This window comes from Theobroma cacao, chromosome 5 (genome assembly GCF_053813885.1).
Source record: "Theobroma cacao isolate CCN51 chromosome 5, ASM5381388v1, whole genome shotgun sequence".
NCBI classification, from domain to species: Eukaryota; Viridiplantae; Streptophyta; class Magnoliopsida; order Malvales; family Malvaceae; genus Theobroma; species Theobroma cacao.
In genome coordinates this window covers 47,402,660-47,421,016 of record NC_142643.1, presented here as the reverse complement: position 1 = coordinate 47,421,016, position 18,357 = coordinate 47,402,660, and the positions used below count along the sequence as shown (strand labels likewise).

At 37.7% G+C, this 18,357-nt stretch overlaps 4 protein-coding genes across 8 annotated transcripts; 2 read left to right on the top strand and 2 right to left on the bottom strand.

The window, feature by feature from the left end:
- Nucleotides 1-2,917: 2,917 nt before the first annotated feature.
- LOC18600615 (Peptidase C15, pyroglutamyl peptidase I-like protein) lies at nt 2,918-5,616 on the bottom strand. 3 transcript variants are annotated; one of them, XM_007031161.3, is made up of 5 exons: nt 5,482-5,616; nt 4,404-4,737; nt 3,694-3,798; nt 3,543-3,590; nt 2,918-3,420 (listed from the first exon to the last, which is right to left on the bottom strand). In XM_007031161.3, exons 2-5 carry the CDS (start codon nt 4,668-4,670, stop codon nt 3,178-3,180), a joined length of 663 nt encoding a protein of 220 aa, XP_007031223.1. In that variant the 5' UTR covers nt 4,671-4,737; nt 5,482-5,616; the 3' UTR covers nt 2,918-3,177. The 3 variants fall into 3 exon arrangements, with proteins under 3 accessions (XP_007031223.1, XP_007031224.1, XP_007031226.1); XM_007031162.3 differs by having other exon boundaries at nt 5,406-5,499; XM_007031164.3 differs by lacking the exon at nt 5,482-5,616 and adding an exon at nt 4,927-5,322.
- A 1,218-nt stretch (nt 5,617-6,834) lies between these two features.
- On the top strand, nt 6,835-14,009 carry G6PD4 (glucose-6-phosphate dehydrogenase 4). Of its 3 annotated transcripts, none has more exons than XM_088806926.1 (14): nt 6,835-7,271; nt 7,908-8,172; nt 8,293-8,558; nt 8,821-8,915; nt 9,578-9,692; nt 9,813-10,018; nt 10,130-10,238; nt 10,329-10,366; nt 10,448-10,568; nt 10,643-10,845; nt 11,208-11,408; nt 11,501-11,743; nt 12,045-12,284; nt 13,200-14,009. In XM_088806926.1, exons 1-12 carry the CDS (start codon nt 7,197-7,199, stop codon nt 11,736-11,738), a joined length of 1,932 nt encoding a protein of 643 aa, XP_088663052.1. In that variant the 5' UTR covers nt 6,835-7,196; the 3' UTR covers nt 11,739-11,743; nt 12,045-12,284; nt 13,200-14,009. The 3 variants fall into 3 exon arrangements, with proteins under 3 accessions (XP_088663052.1, XP_088663053.1, XP_007031222.3); XM_088806927.1 differs by having other exon boundaries at nt 11,501-12,284; nt 13,200-13,306; nt 13,398-13,519; XM_007031160.3 differs by having other exon boundaries at nt 11,501-12,284.
- Nucleotides 13,466-14,009, top strand: NIMIN-3 (NIM1-interacting 3). The gene has a single exon (XM_088806928.1). It carries the CDS (start codon nt 13,466-13,468, stop codon nt 13,835-13,837), a length of 372 nt encoding a protein of 123 aa, XP_088663054.1. The 3' UTR covers nt 13,838-14,009.
- On the bottom strand, nt 13,944-18,255 carry LOC18600612 (pentatricopeptide repeat-containing protein At1g56690, mitochondrial). The gene is made up of 3 exons (XM_088806925.1): nt 15,682-18,255; nt 14,206-15,119; nt 13,944-14,076 (listed from the first exon to the last, which is right to left on the bottom strand). The coding sequence occupies exon 1, from the start codon at nt 18,066-18,068 to the stop codon at nt 15,873-15,875; it is 2,196 nt and encodes a 731-aa protein (XP_088663051.1). The 5' UTR covers nt 18,069-18,255; the 3' UTR covers nt 13,944-14,076; nt 14,206-15,119; nt 15,682-15,872.
- Nucleotides 18,256-18,357: the final 102 nt, after the last annotated feature.

The following is an 18,357-nucleotide window of genomic DNA, read 5'->3' as shown; positions in this document are numbered from 1 at the left end:
ATAAGAGCTAAAAATTTTAAAAAATTAATATGTTAAATTCAATCAATAATAAAAATATTGATAATAGAGATACGAAATTAAATATAAAACTATAATTTGTAAAATATAAATAGTTAAAAACGATATATAAGATTAATAATTTTTTTTATGTAATCAGAATTATTTAAATACTATATATTCAAGAGAATTTCATTTTAACTAAACCTAAAATGTAAAGCATATAAAAAAATATACTCAAGTTAATTTTCTCTTACATAATCAGGATTAATAAAAAAAATATACGTTGATGAAATTTTAAGTAATAATGTAATATTACAACTTATATTTGAGAAATATATAATAATTTATTAATTTTTAAAAATTAAAATCATAAAAAATAAAATTTATGTAACATAAAAAAGAAGAACATGGTAAGTAGAAGGTAGCTACCACATATTACATAACAAAAAAAAACATGGTTAATGGTTTGTAGAAATTTGAAAAAGAACATTTATAGAAGCTTACAAAATATGAACAAATAGAATAAAAAAAAATAATAATAAATTAAAAAAATTTAAAGTTGAGTGAGATAAGCGAAATCATTTTATTATTTTTTATTTATATTAATTATTAAATAAAACATTATTTTGAGAGAGCAAGTAATAGAATATATAAAAAAATTTAAAAATTTTTATATGTTATGAAAAAAATTTTAAAAATTTTGGGGGAGCCATGACCCCCCATCACATAAGGAGGCTCCGCCCCTGCTACTAAGTAACAACCTCCTTTCATCTTTGATTCCAAGTTACTGTGCTTAAACTTTCATTTCTGAAATAAACAAACTGGGACTACGGGGAGTCAATGAAGCAAATGGCAAGAGCATGCACTTCTGACTTTACTACTGCCCCCCCTCCATATGCCCTTTAGCTTTAGTTTGCTTGAATGCAGCTTCCACATTAGGCCAACCCCTAAATGGAAAATGGAGCTGTGGTCTGTTTCGTGCCATAGTTATAATCTCAGTTGCAGATTGAGACTGAGTTGACCCCAAATCCAAAGGAGCCTTCCACTGAGAATTCCTACTTTCCTAGTATAAGAAGAGACTACATTGCAACTGATTCTTTTCAGCCGTGATCTCTTTGCAAGTTGTTCTCCTGCTCCAAGTGGTAAGTGGTCACATACTCTGCTGAACTCTTCTTTACCTTTTTTCCACTTCCCAAAACGTGGGGACCTTGCTCCTCTATGTATGATCATCATCTCTAGGTGAGAAAGAAGTGACAAATTTTTTAATTGTCAAAAGTGGTAACTTGGCTATACCTAGTGAATAGGCCAAACCTAGGATAGTGGGGGGCTTTGCTCTATAAGTAGACTAGAGTTTCATTATTCCCTCCTCATTCAAGCTAAAGCCACTCTCAACATGCCTGGCCATCAAGTTTTTCTCTTGCTTTTCTCTATCTCTTCAAGCTTTTTGTTGATTAGCATTCAAAGCAGATATCATCGCCACACAGACAAGAAACAATTCCGCATTGTATCTCACATATCTATTCCACCTTTACCTGCCCCAGAAGCTGCTGCCGCTAGTCCAGGTTACAATGCAAAGTCCCCTAATAATCCTTCCAGTGTCTTCAATGTACTTGATTTTGGTGCTGTTGGGGATGGTATCACTGACGATACTCAAGCATTCAAGCTGGCCTGGGACATGGCCTGCCAAGCTGAATCAGCAGTTCTCCTTGTTCCTGATGGCCATTCCTTCATGTTACAATCTACAATTTTTACAGGACCTTGTAAGACTGATGACTTTGTGTTTCAGGTAATAATGTTGCTAATTCGGTTCAACAATGAGGGTATTCTATAACCAATTATGAATTTAAAAAAGAAAAAAAAAAGTAATAATAAAGAACGACTAATATCGACCTTGGTTTCCTTATCGATGGTGATGGGAAGATTGATGGAACCAGAATGCCACCTGATGGACCTGACTCTTGGCCAAGAAATATCAGCAAACCACAGCTGCTAGCCCACAATTATGTTGATAGGTGTTGAATCAAATTATCATGTAAAAATGTTTAGATTAATCAACTGTGTCGAGTGACATAGATCAAGAAAAAGAAACTTCTCTTTTCATGGAAGCTTACATCAGCAACCTCCTTCCTTTCTTTAATTAATAAAGGTTTGAAACCAATACTTTGGCTACCATTTCTATATGCCATCATGGGTTGGAATGAGTAGTTATCTACTTTCATTGAATCAATCCGTTGTGGGAGGTCGGTGCACGAGATTATCTTCCCTATCACCCATCATTCTCTCTCTCTCTCTCTCTCTCTCCCTACAAACACTTTAGGTGGGGCTGCATCAGAGTGACTTGATGTGTGCGCTCAACAACATTACTCTGATAATAAAGTCAAGCTCACAAACTATTTTAATCAGTTTGTACTGCAGAGTATTGGCATGGGAAGGAATGGAACGATTTGAATTTGCAGAAACAAACTCAAAGAACTGGACAACCCAAGGGCAAAGATTATAACTTTTCTATTCTTTTTAAGTGTTCTGGACTGCTTCATGCACATTGATGGACCTATACCAATCACAGCATGAAATGACATTAAATTAAGCTGGCTTGCAACACATAACGTACAACAGACAGAAATGTTTAACAAGAAACTTGTTATAAGGATTGATGGTGAAGGTGACAATGAGAAAGTGAAAGTAATCTGAAGTGTGCAAAACCTCCCCTGACATGTTATAGCTCAATCCTTTTTTCATTCTAGCTTCTGCACCATAGGAACAGATGGCTCAACCTTATTTACAGAAGCCATTAAAAAGAGCAAACCACATGACATTAGTCATTAGTTAGAGAGATAAGAGAGTGGAAACACAGTTGCACAACCTTAGACAAAAGAGCAAGAAGATAGACTCGGAACTGGAGAATTACAGACAAACGTTCTGGTAAAGGAAGCAATCTGAAACTTTATTCACATATTAACATGAAGATTCTGAGAAATTTTCAAGCACCAAAGGAAGTATTTAGAGAAACAAAAGAAATACATAAGGTGTATGTGCTGAAATCCATTCTTCCATTCACATACACTTATCTGTTTATTGAAGCCTTAATGCATCCTTCCATCCACACTCACATACATGGTCAACAACAGTAAAACCGTATTAATTCCTGGACATAAAAATGTGAGCCGATACAGTATGTTACTGACATAGAGAAGTAAGTACTTCCAATAAGGAAGCAGCAAACTTCATTTGGGTCTCCTCATCTATGGTCAAGAAGAGAGGGACATGGACAAAGAGTGATTTGGTCCCATTCTGCTCCGCAAAGCAAAGGGAGTGATAGTAAACATAATTGCACACAAACCGTCCTGCATCATCAGAAGTCATCACCTCATAACCCTTCTTTGCTAGGGCCTTTGTAATCTCCTCAACAGGAAGAGAAGTCTGCACAGCGGGAACAGAGGAAACTCTTTAAGGATGGAGGTAAGAGATGAATCGCATATTCAAATGTATGTAATTAACCATGATAAACATGAACAGCTATACTTTAAAGACATCCATATTACCTGTCGTACACGTGAAATTCCACCATCTGCACGGATAATGGGTTCTTTCTGCAAACAATACAAAACAATTAGCAAAAGGAAGAAAGTTGAAAAGGAAGAGGCATGACAAATTGCAGATGCACTATGAAAGGGGCAAAGGAAAATATCTAACCTGAGGTTTCCATCCCATTTCATCAGGGCAACGAAAAGTAGCTTCATTCACAGCTTGATGCTCAATAGCGAATCTACTTGCACCACTATTGACTCCAAAATGTAGCTGAAGAAGTCAGAATGGACAAGAAACATGAGGTGTGAATTTATGAGGCAATGAGTTTGATTGCACCAAAGACAAGTTATTAAGATAACATCTGTTGACAAAATCCCTAATCAATAATGCATCAAAATAGGCGTCACTTATTGCAAGCGTGCTTTGTTCATGTATATAAGGTGGCCAAGAAAGCACAAAGATGGCTGGAAAATAATAGCTGATCTCAGATTACCAGATTGACTAATTTGTAGATCCCATAACATTACATTACATATGAATTTCAGCTGGCACATTATCAACATTAAATTACATGAGATTTTACCCTTTTCCCTTTTTGACATTTTTATGAGAAAAAATGGGAGGCAGGGAACTATGTGAAAGTTATAATCACCCTCTAGTATGCATAAAGCAGGTAAGCTAAAAAGGCCTCCTGCCTACTTCATGCAAAGCTAAAAGGAATTATTCGTAAATTGTTCACAGTTCATTGCCGCAAGAGTGCTATAATAAGAGAATTCAACACCAAGAACAGGATGCACTTTCTTAATGCAGCCATGATGTTAACATGCATACATGAAAGTAAGCAATTACTACACAGTAGTAAGTGAGTAACTAACCCAAATAATTCTCCCAGAACTTGAAGATTCAGAATCCTTCCCATTTAAGGCAGATTGCAAAGTCTGATACAGTGGAGTGAGTGCTCCCTGTCCTGCAGTCTCAAGCACACTACAACTGCCGAGAATAAGACCTTTTGGCAAACCATTCTTTTTTGTATACTCTTTTAAATTACTAACAATTGTTTCAGTTGGATTCTCTGAAACTCCATGAAATTTCTTAAAACCAGTCACATGGATGGTTACTGCTGCTGGCCCTTCCGACCCCATCAATCAACTATTCGAATGATAGTGACAATGTGTTATCACATGAAAATTGATATAGCTATCTAAGTACCTGCATTAAGCAACTGGGAACTTCAGTAACAGAAACAGAAAGTCATAAGCTTGATGAAACAGGAAACTGGGACATCCTCCCAGTTTCAAAACCGAGAACTTTCATGGTTAACAAATTTATACTTCTAGATGGTAACAGGGGAATGAGAGCTCGAGTTTTAGCTTCTAGATGCATCTGCTTAATATTTACCCTATAGTAGTTGATCCGTCAACTGGCCTTCCGAACAATGAAACGTTCAGACACTATAATTCTGATGACTAATTCATTCCTTTTGTCTTCCAACGGATAATACTCCATAAAATTATGTGTAATTGGGAATAAAAGCTTCAAAAACCCAAATTTTTTGAAAGTCCAGATAGCAGATAGATACAGGATAAAGTAGAGAAGAGACAATTCAAGTATCTGCGGGAAGACGTAAAACCAAGCTGAGAAACAGAGTTAAGAAATCAAAATTGGGAGAGCAAAAGGCCACAATCCACTTTCCAAAAAACCATCGATGAACAATCCTAAAATCAGATAAACCGATCTAAGACAGACCAATCAAATGAACATCAAACTATATTATTGAGAATTTCTCCCAACAAAGCTTTAAAAGCCAAGCCAAGATAGAAAATTGATCAAATATCCAGATGGACAAAGACCTGAAAAAGAAAACCCAGAAATTCTACCTGAAAAACAAAGGCCAGGGATTGCAACTTGTGAAATGAAAAAATTGACCATGACAGAATAAAGAAGTTTGCTCACCTGTAATGTTGACAAAAAAGGGGTAAGAGAAGTAAAATGAAATGACTCAACCACTAGTCTTATCTAAATCTAAAGATGATTTAAACACAAAGACTGAACTGATGATAAAGATTCCCACTTGATTATAAAAAGAGAGAGAGAAAAGGAAAAAAAATTATAATATAATATTTATATGTTTGTTTAGATTACCAAACGTGGTAGCTGGTGGGGGTCACTTTCAAAGAAGAAAAACCTGTATCTATACTATTAACCAAAACAAAAGAACTGTGTCTACGTTAGTACATTGTAAGTAATCTAGGTGATGAAGTTTTGATTGATGCCTGATGGTCATCAGGCATAGGACCGAGTTAAGTTACACGATTGTGTACATACTACATAGCATGGGAATTTGTAAACTGTAAAAAAAAAGAAAAAGGACCAGACCTTCTGTTTCTGTCTTTGTCTCTTGTGTCTTCTTTTATCCAATGACATGTCGTTTAGTTTGCTGTGCATGGCTTCGGCAGAAATTGTATGCTACTTATGTTTGGGGCCGGGGTGGGAAATATTCTTTTTTTCTTTGCCTATTGTAAGGTACACTGCTTTTGGACTGCTTTTTGCTAGCGTGACATGTGGGGTTTTTTTCCCCTGTTATGCGATGTAGTAAGAAATTGATCAACCAATGTTTAAAGCTTCAACATGATAAACAGTAGTACTTGGTTTACAAAAATGAGGTCAGAAACATTATTTGATAATCAAATCCATGGGAATGGGAGTGTTCGTGACACTTAAGGTTCTCCATTCTACTCTTTTTTTATTTCTGCCTCCATTGCTTTCGGCCTTTGGATGCCATGGCCGGCACATCTCGAGGACAAAACAAGTGTATTTGTTGTTTAACTTGTTTTCCCCTGCCTGCCTTAAGGGATTCCTTCCGTTCATATTACATATCCTCTTGACACCTATGATTGGATAAAAAGAAAAAGGAAAAAAAAGCAGTGGATAAGCAAAAGAGTCTCACAGGAGGGTGAGCTTTTGATGACCAATGTAACAAGCTAAGCTAAGCTACTATCTGAGCTCATTCTTTTATAACAATAATAACACTAATAATGATGGGTTTCGTGTGTTATGTATCTGTCAATGGATTAAACCCACATCCATATTGGAAGACAAAAAAGGGTCGATGAAAAATTGTTCATTGGATTTCTCATTTGGTTTTGGAGCAGTGGGAAAACGATTGTGTATAGTTGGTCTATGATCTATGAAGAAGACATCGGGCTGTCGACAACAAGCCCAATTCCCTGCTGACACTTTTTGGGCCAGACTCAGCTCGAAAGACTTATGACAACCTCGTTTGGAGCTGGGAAGTGCCGAAGTGCTGTGTTCTCTTCGACTTCCGAGTCTGGCTCCTTCCTGCTTTCAGGATCCAAGTGGCAAATGACAAAGTTCGGAAAGTGAAAACCTACTGAAACAAAGACAAACCCAGAACCAGAAAAGAGACAACGACTGCATCACAAATCCCCAGAAAGCATTGATTAATGTCATCATATTCATTCTCACCCTTTCAGTTCCGTTCATTTGCTTACTTTCATTCACGGGCTTTTGATCTTCTGCATCGAAAACCACTCCATTCATAGTTTCGCTCATCCTGGAACTTGCCTTGGAGCTTGAAGTACAAAAGAGTTTTATAATACAACCTTAAAAGCCCCGAACACAAGCTCAAAATAAAACAAAGAAGAAGGATGTCAGTTTCATTTTCACATTTCTTGATACCCTTCTCAGAATCTGCAATTGCTCGATCCATTTCTCTCTTCCCCGTAAGCTTCCATTTTCCCATCCCATGTATACTTCTATTTTTGTTGTTCTGGAAAGTGTAGGAAAGTAGACTACTCTCTCTCTCTCTCTCTCTCTCTCTGTAATTTATCACTAGCCTTATGTAATTTATCTAGAGATGAATTGAGGTTTCAGTTGTAGAGAACAGAGGTCAAATCAAACAAAAGGATCAAACTTTTGTATGCTTTTTTTGGTCCCTTTGTCTTGATGGCTACCCTTTTCAATTCTATATCACAGCCTAATTGGATATGATCATCTGCAATATTTTCAGCCAAATTTGTATGCTTTCATTTGAAATTTTACTTGGCATGGATAACACATTATATTCAACAGTTGGGTTGCTTGAAAACTTAAGCACATGGAAAGTTTTTGAATAGTGTAGAAATAGATCTTTAAGGATCGATTGAACTCTATCCTGCCTTCAATTTTTTGTGTGCATGTGTATGCTAGTACATATGAATACACAGTCAGTCCCTTAGACAAGTCACATGAATTGCAGCTCAAATGGGTTTTTGCTTACTATTTGATTTTAAAACATTATTTTGAATCATTTTTTAGTTAGAGAACAGATTTGAATGTATAAGAGTCAGCATCCAATAACTTGATTATGTTGCATGTAGGATGCAGCCAACAACTTCCAATCATTGAGAGGTAGTCGGCTTGCGCTCTACGTAGGAGCTGACAATTTCTGCCGGAGGTATTGTGGTTTGAAACTACAGGTACTGAAGAGGCTAAACATTCAGCAGCGAAATAGAAAGCATGGACCTGCAAATGAGTTCAAGAGCATAAGAAATCAGGACAAGGATCAGTCGGAAAATCCTTCGAGAAATTTAGCAAATGATGAACTGTTTTCTGAAGCAGCATCGTCCATATCTTCGCCCAATGGTTGGGAAAAAAAGAAGCTACATTATGTTATTCCAGTTTCTTGAAGTTGGTTTCTTTCATCATATATGTGACAATTTTTATCAGTCCCTTTTTAATCCTTTCAACTTTGAACATTTGTAGATTCCGCAGAAGAACATACAAGATCAACTTCACAACCAAAAGAAAGTTCTTTGCCTAGTTCTCAAAATGTTATCTTGAAAAAGCCAGATGCTTCTTTGGAATTGCCTTCCTCTTTCGTTCAAAAACATTCCTTAAATTTGAATGTTGATGATCATCATAGAGGATCCTCTCTATGCATTGCTGTTATAGGAGCTACTGGTGAACTTGCTAGGAACAAGATTTTTCCAGCATTATTTGCTCTATATTACAGTGGTTTTCTTCCTGAGGTAGTGCTACTCTAATGTCTAATGAGTTGGGTTTCCTATTATCAAATGGCCAATCCGTTTCTTCAGGATTTTATTCTTTTCACATCTTTAGGCTTATTTTTTGGATTTGGGACCTGAACAAGACTTACGATCTCCTTGTGTTGAATAGATACATCAATAATATGAATTAAGTTCTTTCTTTCCCATGAATAACAATATCTGAGCATGTTGGTAATGTGGTGAATGTTTCTCATTCTTCAATTTATCATTTACATGACTGCAGAATGTTGGTATCTTTGGTTATTCCAGAAAGAATTTGACAGATGAAGATTTAAGATCCCTCATTGCTTCAACTTTGACTTGCCGCATTGATCATCAGTATGGTCCTCACTCATATTACATTATGTACCCTCTGTGAAATCATTGTCTTCAATTATTAATCCTTGTATTATACAGTTTCTATCATTTTCAAGTGGAGTTTGCTTTTTAGAGCTGCATTACGTAGTTTATTCCAGATTGAAAAGGTTTTAGAAAGTGATAGGAAAGAGAAGGGTGAAGGGATGGAAAAAGAAATACTCTCTGTCAACTGATTGGAAGGAGGGAGTTCCATCAACTTACTAAATTTGTTTATTTATTCATTCTTTTTTGATGGATCAAGCAGCTGCCCAACCATATGCGTGTTGCTTTTATTTCGCTGACAACTTACTGAATGATGAGCAGCGCATGTATAGTGGAATGATTTTAACACAATTTCAACAAGAATGTGTTGCTTATGTCTAAACATGGCTGTATTTAGCTGTGGACAGGACTGTAAAAGCTTAAAGCCCAGAAACTTGTTTTGGATTTCAACCAACCAATTTCTTGTGGAGAATTTGAATTTCTTCAGGTTACACTGATTGTTAGAGTTCAGAAAATCATAATTGCATTTGCTTATGCCATAGTTAGCGATGTATGAAAGTTGTTCAGATGCTGCATTAATCATCAATAATTTACTGGTCCCTTTTTTTTCCTTATCTTTTTCTTCTAATTTCCTTTTCCAGGCAAAACTGTGAGGACAAGATGGATGTGTTTCTTAGTAGAACATACTATCTTAATGGAGGTTATGACAACAAAGAAGGGATGTCTAAGCTGAATGCTCGAATGGAGCAGATTGAGGTAAGCAACACTTAGAATTGTACGTTTTCAACTTAGATGCATTTTGTTTGTCTTTCTAATCTTCAAATTGAATGCTTTGGAATTTTGATAATTGATTCTTTAACAGCTTATCTACTTCAGGGAGGATATCGTGCAAACAGGATATTCTACCTTTCTGTTCCACAAGAAGCACTTCTGGACGTTGCTTCGTCTCTTGCCAATAATGCCCAAACAAAGAAGGGTTGGAATCGCATAATAATTGAGAAACCCTTTGGATTTGATGCTCTATCTTCTCAATGGTTTACAAAATCCCTTCTTTCTAATTTCGAGGAGAAGCAAATTTACAGGTGCATGCATATGCATGTTGTTTGTCCTTCTATGTTAACAAACTGTTCAAACCATTATCACATAATTTATACTTTATCATCACTTTACAATTTACATCAATCTTACTACAGGATAGACCACCTCCTCGGGAGGAACCTTATCGAAAACCTCACAGTTTTAAGGTTTTCAAATCTAGTTTTTGAGCCATTGTGGAGTCGGACTTACATCCACAATGTGCAGGTAAACTCGGTTTCAATGTAAATGCTGTCCACCCACCTGTGCTATTAGGGACGCACTGCTGTTGATTACATCTTTGTATTATTTTTGCAGGTGCTTTTGTCAGAGGACTTGGGTATGCAGACTGGAAGGTACTCATAATCATTTTTCCTTTCTGTCTCCAGCAAAGAATATTACATCATCCTAATTATTCCATTCCTTCTTTAATACAGGTATTTTGATGGTTATGGGGTCATTCGGGACATTGTTCACAGTCACATGCTCCAGACGATAGCATTGCTAGCCATGGAACCACCTGTAAGTCTTGATGGTGAAGATATTCGAAATGAAAAGGTACCCATCTTTTCCTTGTGTGAGAAGCACAACTTCAAAGCACCTAGTCTTTTTAATGAGAAGCTTCTTTTCAGGTCAAGGTTCTCAGATCAATTCGCAAATTGGAACCTAGTGATGTGATTCTTGGCCAGTATAAAGCTACTTCTGGAGACAAGGTTGATGTGAGCTTGAGCAGCCTGACCCCTACCTTTTTTGCTGCTGCATTATACATTGACAATGGACGTTGGGACGGTGTACCTTTCTTAATTAAAGCTGGTGTGGGACTTATCAAACACAGGTGAGATATAACAAATACTCTGTTTAATTTTGTTTTTTTTGGATGGAATAACTACTAGTGTTCTATGGCCACATCTGAAGATTTTTTTGGAGGAGCAGTATACATTCTCTGAAATGCTAATGCTTCAATAAGTATCGAATAAATTACTAATTTTAATAAGTTGCGGTAAAAGCTTAGCTGTAGTTGATGAATTCTATATTTAAAAAATGAATCTTTTCTGGGGTCTATATGGGGTTTGTTGGTGTATGCATACAGATGTCCTTTGCCAACATATGACAGTTGCTGTTTCTAGGAGCTAATGCTTAATGTTTTTAATGTTGACCATTTTAATTTGCTCACCGACATTAGATTATGCAATGCAGAGTGGAGATACGTATACAGTTTAATCATGTACCTGGAAATCTCTATCGTGAACGATTTGGGCATAATACTGACCTCGCAACTAATGAGCTGATTTTACGTGATGCACCTGATGAGGCCATCCTAGTCAAAATCAACAATAAAATTCCAGGACTAGGGTTGCAGTTAGATGCTTCTGAGCTAAATTTGCTTTACAAGGACAAGTGAGCAATCATGTTGTTTCTTCTTAAAATTTTCGCACTGACAGCAACTTATCTTTGATGTTTCTCATGCTGTGTTATTGTTACTACTAAAGGTATAACGTTGAGGTCCCTGATTCATACGAGCACCTTCTGCTTGATGTCATTGATGGTGATAGTCATCTCTTCTTGAGAAGTGATGAGCTTGCAGCTGCATGGAGTATTCTGACTCCTGTTCTACAAGAGATAGACCGGAATAATATAGCTCCGGAGCTGTATGAGCTGGGAGGCAGAGGCCCAGTTGGAGCATACTATCTTTGGGCTAAACATGGGGTTCGGTGGGCAGATGACTAAACAAGGTAAAGCCTTTGCTGTTTGAGATAACAAAACACATTATTTGGCATAATTGTGGGGTCATTCCACCACCACTCCTACTATAGAAGAAAGCTTTGTATATGTAAATCATGTAAAAACTAGAGTATCTTATGTATCTGTCTGTTTGGTTTTCTGCTATACCCCCAAACCCACAGATTTGGGTGTAAACCGCTCAGCTTTTGGAACAGCTGATTTATTCCTTGGACTCCGATGTGGTCAAGGTCCTAAAACTACTGTTACATCTGATACTTTGTGTTATGTAATGATTCATGTGTTCTGTTACAGAGCATTAGACTGATGCAATAGTACAACGGTGGAGAACCTGTCAGTTAAAGTGGGGCAGGGTTTTCTTTGAATGAGTGGTAAGGACGAGAAAAAGAAAAAGCAGAGTTCCATCGTTGCTCGTTTTGGATGGAGAAAATTAGCCACATCCTGCGCCGGTTGGTTGCAAGACAGGGTCAAATGGATCATTTACATCACAACTTGTCAATCAATGTACATACTTTAAGATCAAACGAGAGTCACGTGAGTTCTTCTACCCCATGATCATCCTTTCGGGTTTTGCTCAGGGCCCCCCTGCTTTGATTATGCATTCACAGCTAAATTTATCAGGGAGGGAGCTTTGATGGGTTAAACCTGTCTTGCATTTTCTGTTTGATTATCCAAAGATATTTTGGATGCAAAGGTTTCATCATTAAATCTGTCGTGCCCTTTCTGTTCACGTTATCTTTAATATATGATCACCGTCACCCATGCCAAATGTTCTGATGAGATTTGAGAGCTAATTATGGCTTAGAGGAAGGTTTTGAAGGGTCAATGTTGGGGTTTTGGATTGATCCTGGAAACTAAATATCTTCACCTAACCCTCCATTTTAGGCAACGAAGATAAATGACTGTCATAAAAATATCTCTAAACACCAATTAAACACTGTTTTCCAACAGTAATCATGCATGTCAGAATGTGTAATGAGATTTATGTTGGATGAGTGGGAAAATCTCAAATGTAGATTGTTAGTGAAGTGTTACGATTTACATCAATTTAGAAGATATTATTCATTTTGATTTATTAAGTTTTACTTTATAAGTTTGGTATGAACATTTAAATATTGAATGGTAACCTAAAGTCAATATGGAGATGGTTAAAATTTGATGATAGTCAAAATGTGATGGGACCCGAGATGACCTCATGGATTCCCGAAGGAGAACAGAGCCGCCGGGAAGAGCCAAGGAGGGGCAGCATTGCGGATGTCATAATGAAGGCGTCAGCCTGAGTTGGTGGAAACATTACGTTATGGCCACTGACGTGAACAAATTATTCTTGTCACCCACCCAAAAAATATATATATATATATGCAAAAACCATGTTCACTTCAATGTACGAAATCACCCATGCTTTTGTTCATTACTCGTATTGTTGTTTTGATGAAATTACATGGGCAGTCTCGTCAAGTGGTGCCTTTGGATCAAAGACTACTGTGACAAAACTCACGCGGTGGTGACAGTCTATAAATAGGGTCAACCGACACGGTTTCTGGTTCATGCCATTGGTAAGGAAACTCCCATTTCCTCCCCCTTTCCTTCCTTCTCATGTTTATGTATTAACAATGCAAATTTATATTTCGTGTCTAACTTCAAAAGCATTAAGCAATAAGAAAAGACTGTGGTAGAGAGTCAAGAGTGGCCTGGTCTCTAGTGGGGGGAAAAAGATGGAGAGTGGAAGAAAGAAGAGAAAAATGGGGAATCAAGAAGAAGAAGAAGAAGATGATGAAGAAGAAGAAGAAGAGAAGGTGGAGAAGTTCTTTGCTTTGATCAGAAGCACAAGGGAGATGCGTGATCGTCTAAGAAACGTGCCCAATGGATCAAAAGAGGAAGAAGAGAGGAAGAAACAGGAAGAGAAGCAGGTTGCTGCAGTGTGGAATCCAAAATTCCAACCAGAAGATTTCATGGAGGATTCCAAGCCTAAGAACCTACTGGCAGTGAATGAAGCAGGTCCTTCCTCGAACAGAGAACAAGAACAAGGACAAGATACCAAGGAAGGAGGAGAAGACGGTGGTTTAGACCTCAAGCTTTCTTTGTAGTGAACTTTTTCTTCTTCTTGTTGCATGTTCAAAAGAATGGAAAAGTAGTCAAACCTTCCTACTGTTACATATCAATTCATATCTTTCAAGTGCTTTTTGAATGGACCCCGGATGCTAATGTCTAAATTTGTCACTCAAACTATAAATTCTTGTGTGGCTCTTCTTGGTTCAACTTGATATTTCTCACTGGCAAGCTTGGGAAATCAAACTTAAGTACCCCACAAAATCATGTTTCCAGGCTGCATTTTCGCAGAAAATGAAGATTCCAATCAATTCTTTTAAATAAAATATATATATATATATATATATTTATCATTGAATCAAATTATAACCAGAAAAGCAGACTAGCAGCTTGAAAAGTTCCTTACTTGGGCTGGAAGGGCTGCTGGCTTTGATGCCTAAGCTGATAGGCCTTTCAAGTTGGAACTTCAGGACCTAGTTGCATATCAAAATGCCCTGTTTTGAACAGGTCAATGGTAGTTGTCAGCACACATTTGAGAATCATTCACTGTGCTTTGTCTCATCACTCCATTTCATGGGTTCACTATTTGGCGAATTGCAAACCTTTTTTTTCCTCGATAATCGTGCCTTTTTTGCAAGCCTTTCGACTGCTAAACCCAAGAAACCATGAAAATATCTTCTCAAAGAGACCTCCATTGGCTACGAAGGAATCTCCACCATATCAGCAAAGAACAAGTCAAGCAGAAAGAAGCTGTAAAGTACTAATGCTGCAAATAGAAAAAGGAAGATTTACTAGGTTGGGAAACCACGCATTAGTGATAGCGACTTTTGATAAAGATGCATGCTAGTTGATTCACCTTAATCACATTCAATGAACCAAATTTAAAGGTATCATCACCTGGACAAAAGTCCCTACATGCATAGATTTTTCTATGACTTGGAGCTTTTCTAGTTCAAATGCTTGATCAGGATTTTCAAGTGAAATTGCATAGGCTTGAACTTCCAACAAAAGTCATTATCATAGGAAAAGTGAAAACAAACACTGGGCGGTGCTAGCGACAGAGACGGGTGAGAGAAACAGGTCACCTTGAAGATCAGCATGAACAAGAAGATGTGGAGAAGAAGGTTGAAAAATTCTTCACCATAATAAGAATACTTCAAAGGAACCATTTCCATGAGTTATAGAGGCAACTAAGGGTACAAAGAAGATGCAGATGGTCCAGGCATCTGCCTGGATTCCCAAATTTGACCTGGAAGATTTTGCAGAGCTTGGCTTTGAAACAACCTGCATAAGCTATCCAAGTTCTTCGATCACGGAAAGCTGGAAGAGAAGACAAGTGAAGGAAGAAGAAGAAGAAAGGAAGCATCAGTTATAAATTAACCTTATCTTGTAATGGAGAAAGAACCTTTTCTTTTTTTTTTTAAACAGCAAGCATTGTAATCTGTTATGCATGGATGTTATACAAAGAACTAACTACCAAACATAGGAAGATTAAATTTTGAGGATATACACCAAAATCGGAGTTGTTCGCTTAAATAACATAGAAAATCAGAAACAGGCCCAAACACGAGTAAAATAACATCCTTTTTCGTTTTTTTTTTTGTAAAAGTTTCTGAAGTAGATTTGGTCGACAGAATGCGGTATGCAACATACTCTTCCACAAGTGCCATCCCACGTCATACCTTACAAACCAGTACAAAATTCTTTGGGATTGCAGCATGAAGTTAATACATAGCAGTTGTGTATGCAGGTTTGAAGGCAGATCTGCCAACATTCTATAACAAATGTTTCAGTCGAGAAACCAGACATTTACAGAGCCACCTATGACATGAATCACAATTTGCCTTCACTTGTTCTTTTTGAAAAGATAAAAAATATGAACCTTGAACTCAAAGATATCACCACCTGCCGGAACCAATATCATCTGAATAAAGGCAGTCTAGTATTGTGAGTTGTAGGTGCCGCAAATCTTAGGTGTGACACCAATGACGGGTGCGCTGCTGGGGTATAGATGAATATTGCCTCAAAACCAATCTGTACTTGAATCCCTTATTTACATTATGAGCTAGTCTATTACCAGTAGTCCCTGCAAGAACAGAAGCCATCCTTGAAATGATGGAATCTATTAGCATCTCTCAAAATGATCTCTCTCTTGGTTACTTTTGCTATTAATTTAATTGCAGTGTGGCAATCTCCACAAACACGAAGATTTTTCATGACACGAATAGGCATCTCTTTAGGCAACTTCAACAATCCATAAGCCACAGCCAATTTCTCACTGTGATACCTCAAGCTATACAACTTTTCTTCCTCATCAACATCATGCAGCACAAAACTACCATCAGGACAATACCCAGCTTCTCTCAACAACACACCTAATTTTTCCAACATCCTCATGATCATTGCATGCTCAGGATGTGACCTGCTATCACCTGTAGTGAACATATGTACTCTTTTCTCTACCTCAATCCAGCTAGAACCAGGTGATTTCTTCACACACCTTGCCCTGATATTTTTTCTCAGCTCTGAAACATCACTCCATTTACCTTGAGATGCATATATATTCGACAACAGGATGTAGGGACCAGCATTTTCAGGCTCAAGCTGTAGAAGCTTCCTTGCTGCAACTTCAGCCAAATCCAACTTTCCATGGGTTCTACAGGCCCCTAACAGAGAACCCCAAACAATAGCATCTGCTTCCACTGGCATTTTTTCAATTAAATTCATTGCCTCATTTACCTTGCCTGCTCGGCCAAGCAAATCCACCATGCAAGCATAATGCTCAGTTTTTGGTTCCACTAAATATTTGGATTTGATCAACTCAAAGATTTCAAGCCCTTCTTTAACCTTCCCAGTGTAACTACAAGCTGTGAGAACTCCAACGAAGGTAATATCATCTGGCATCATTCCTGCAGAAAACATTGATTGGAAAATCCATAAGGCTTCCTCACCTAGACCATGCTGGGCATAACCACTGATCATAGAATTCCACATAACAATATCCTTTGAAGAAAACCTATCAAAAACCAGCTTTGCTTTTACAAGATCACCACACTTAATATACATTGTAATCAAAACAGAGGCAACATATACGTCAACGTCAAACTGTGACCTCACCAACTGGGCATGAACCTGCCTACCATGATTCAGACTTGCGAAGCTGGCACAAACAGAAAGAATGCTAATCAGACATGGAAAATTTGGCCTAATCCCCTCTGTTTGCATTAATATGAACAAATCAAGTGCTTTCAATTCAAATCCTTTCCTCTCGTAAACCTTAATCATAGCACTCCATGTCCCATCATCCTTCACCTTCATTTCATCAAATACCCTCCTTGCTTTTGTCACCTCTCCATTGTGGCCAAACCCAAGAATCAAAGCATTGCATGCGACAACTGACTTCACTGGCATTGCCTTAAAAAGTTCCCAAGCTGCTTCTAACCTTCCACACTGTGTATAACCCATCAACATAGCTGTCCATGACACCTCATTTTTCTCAGGCATCACTTCAAAAAGCTTCCTAGCAATATCCACACGATTATTCTGTGCATACCCTGTAATCATAATAGTCCAAGATATAACGTTTCTCCGTGGCATCTCATCAAAAATCTCTCTTGCTTCACTCAAATGTCCATCTTTACAATACCCCGCTATCATGCTAGTCCTAGCGACTACATCCTTTTCCGGTATCATATCATACAACCTACGCGCCTCATCAATCCGACCTTCTTGAATTAGTCCGCCTAACATCACCGTCCATGAAACCACATTCCTTTCGGGCATTAACCAAAACAAAGATTCTGCCTCGCACATCATACCTTCTTGAACATACCCCCGAACCATGGCAGTCCATGAAACTACATTGCGTTCCGGCATTTTATCAAAAACTTTCCTAGCTTCACTAACCATTCCATTTTTCACATACCCAGCAATTAAATTATTCCAAGAAACGGTGTTTTTCTCCGGCATTTTGTTGAACAGAAGCTGAGCTTCATTGGGCTGGTTGTTCTGAAAGTAGCCAGCGATGATTGAGTTCCAAGTATCGATTGTTTTGTTGGGTAATTCATCGAAAACTTTACGGGCAATCTGGATTTGACCCACACGAGCAAATTGGGCAATCCGAGATCTGGGTACGACCGTACAGCTCGTAGAATACGCTCTACATGTGTTTAACAGAAACCGCATAGATGAATAAGAAAGATTTGATCTTTTCTCAAAAGCTGAAATGAAGTTCAAACTTGTTGGTAGAGACCCAGTGCCGGTAATCATACCACAAGGTGCAACCTTTACGTTGCCAGGATTGATAAAGGAAATTTAGCTTGAGAGAGGAGAGAGAGCTCGAAGCAGGGTACCCAATTCTTGGATTAAGATGCTATTCAAGAATAACTTTATCCAAGCTGGACTCTGGCGATTGGAAACACGAATAAAGACAGGTTTCCTAGATTCAGGCGGCGCGGAAAACCGTTGAACTAAAACTGTCCGTCTTTTGTCCGTATTGACTTACAAAAATAAACCCACTTTTTTTTCTCAATATTAAATTTATTTTAGTAAAATAAAC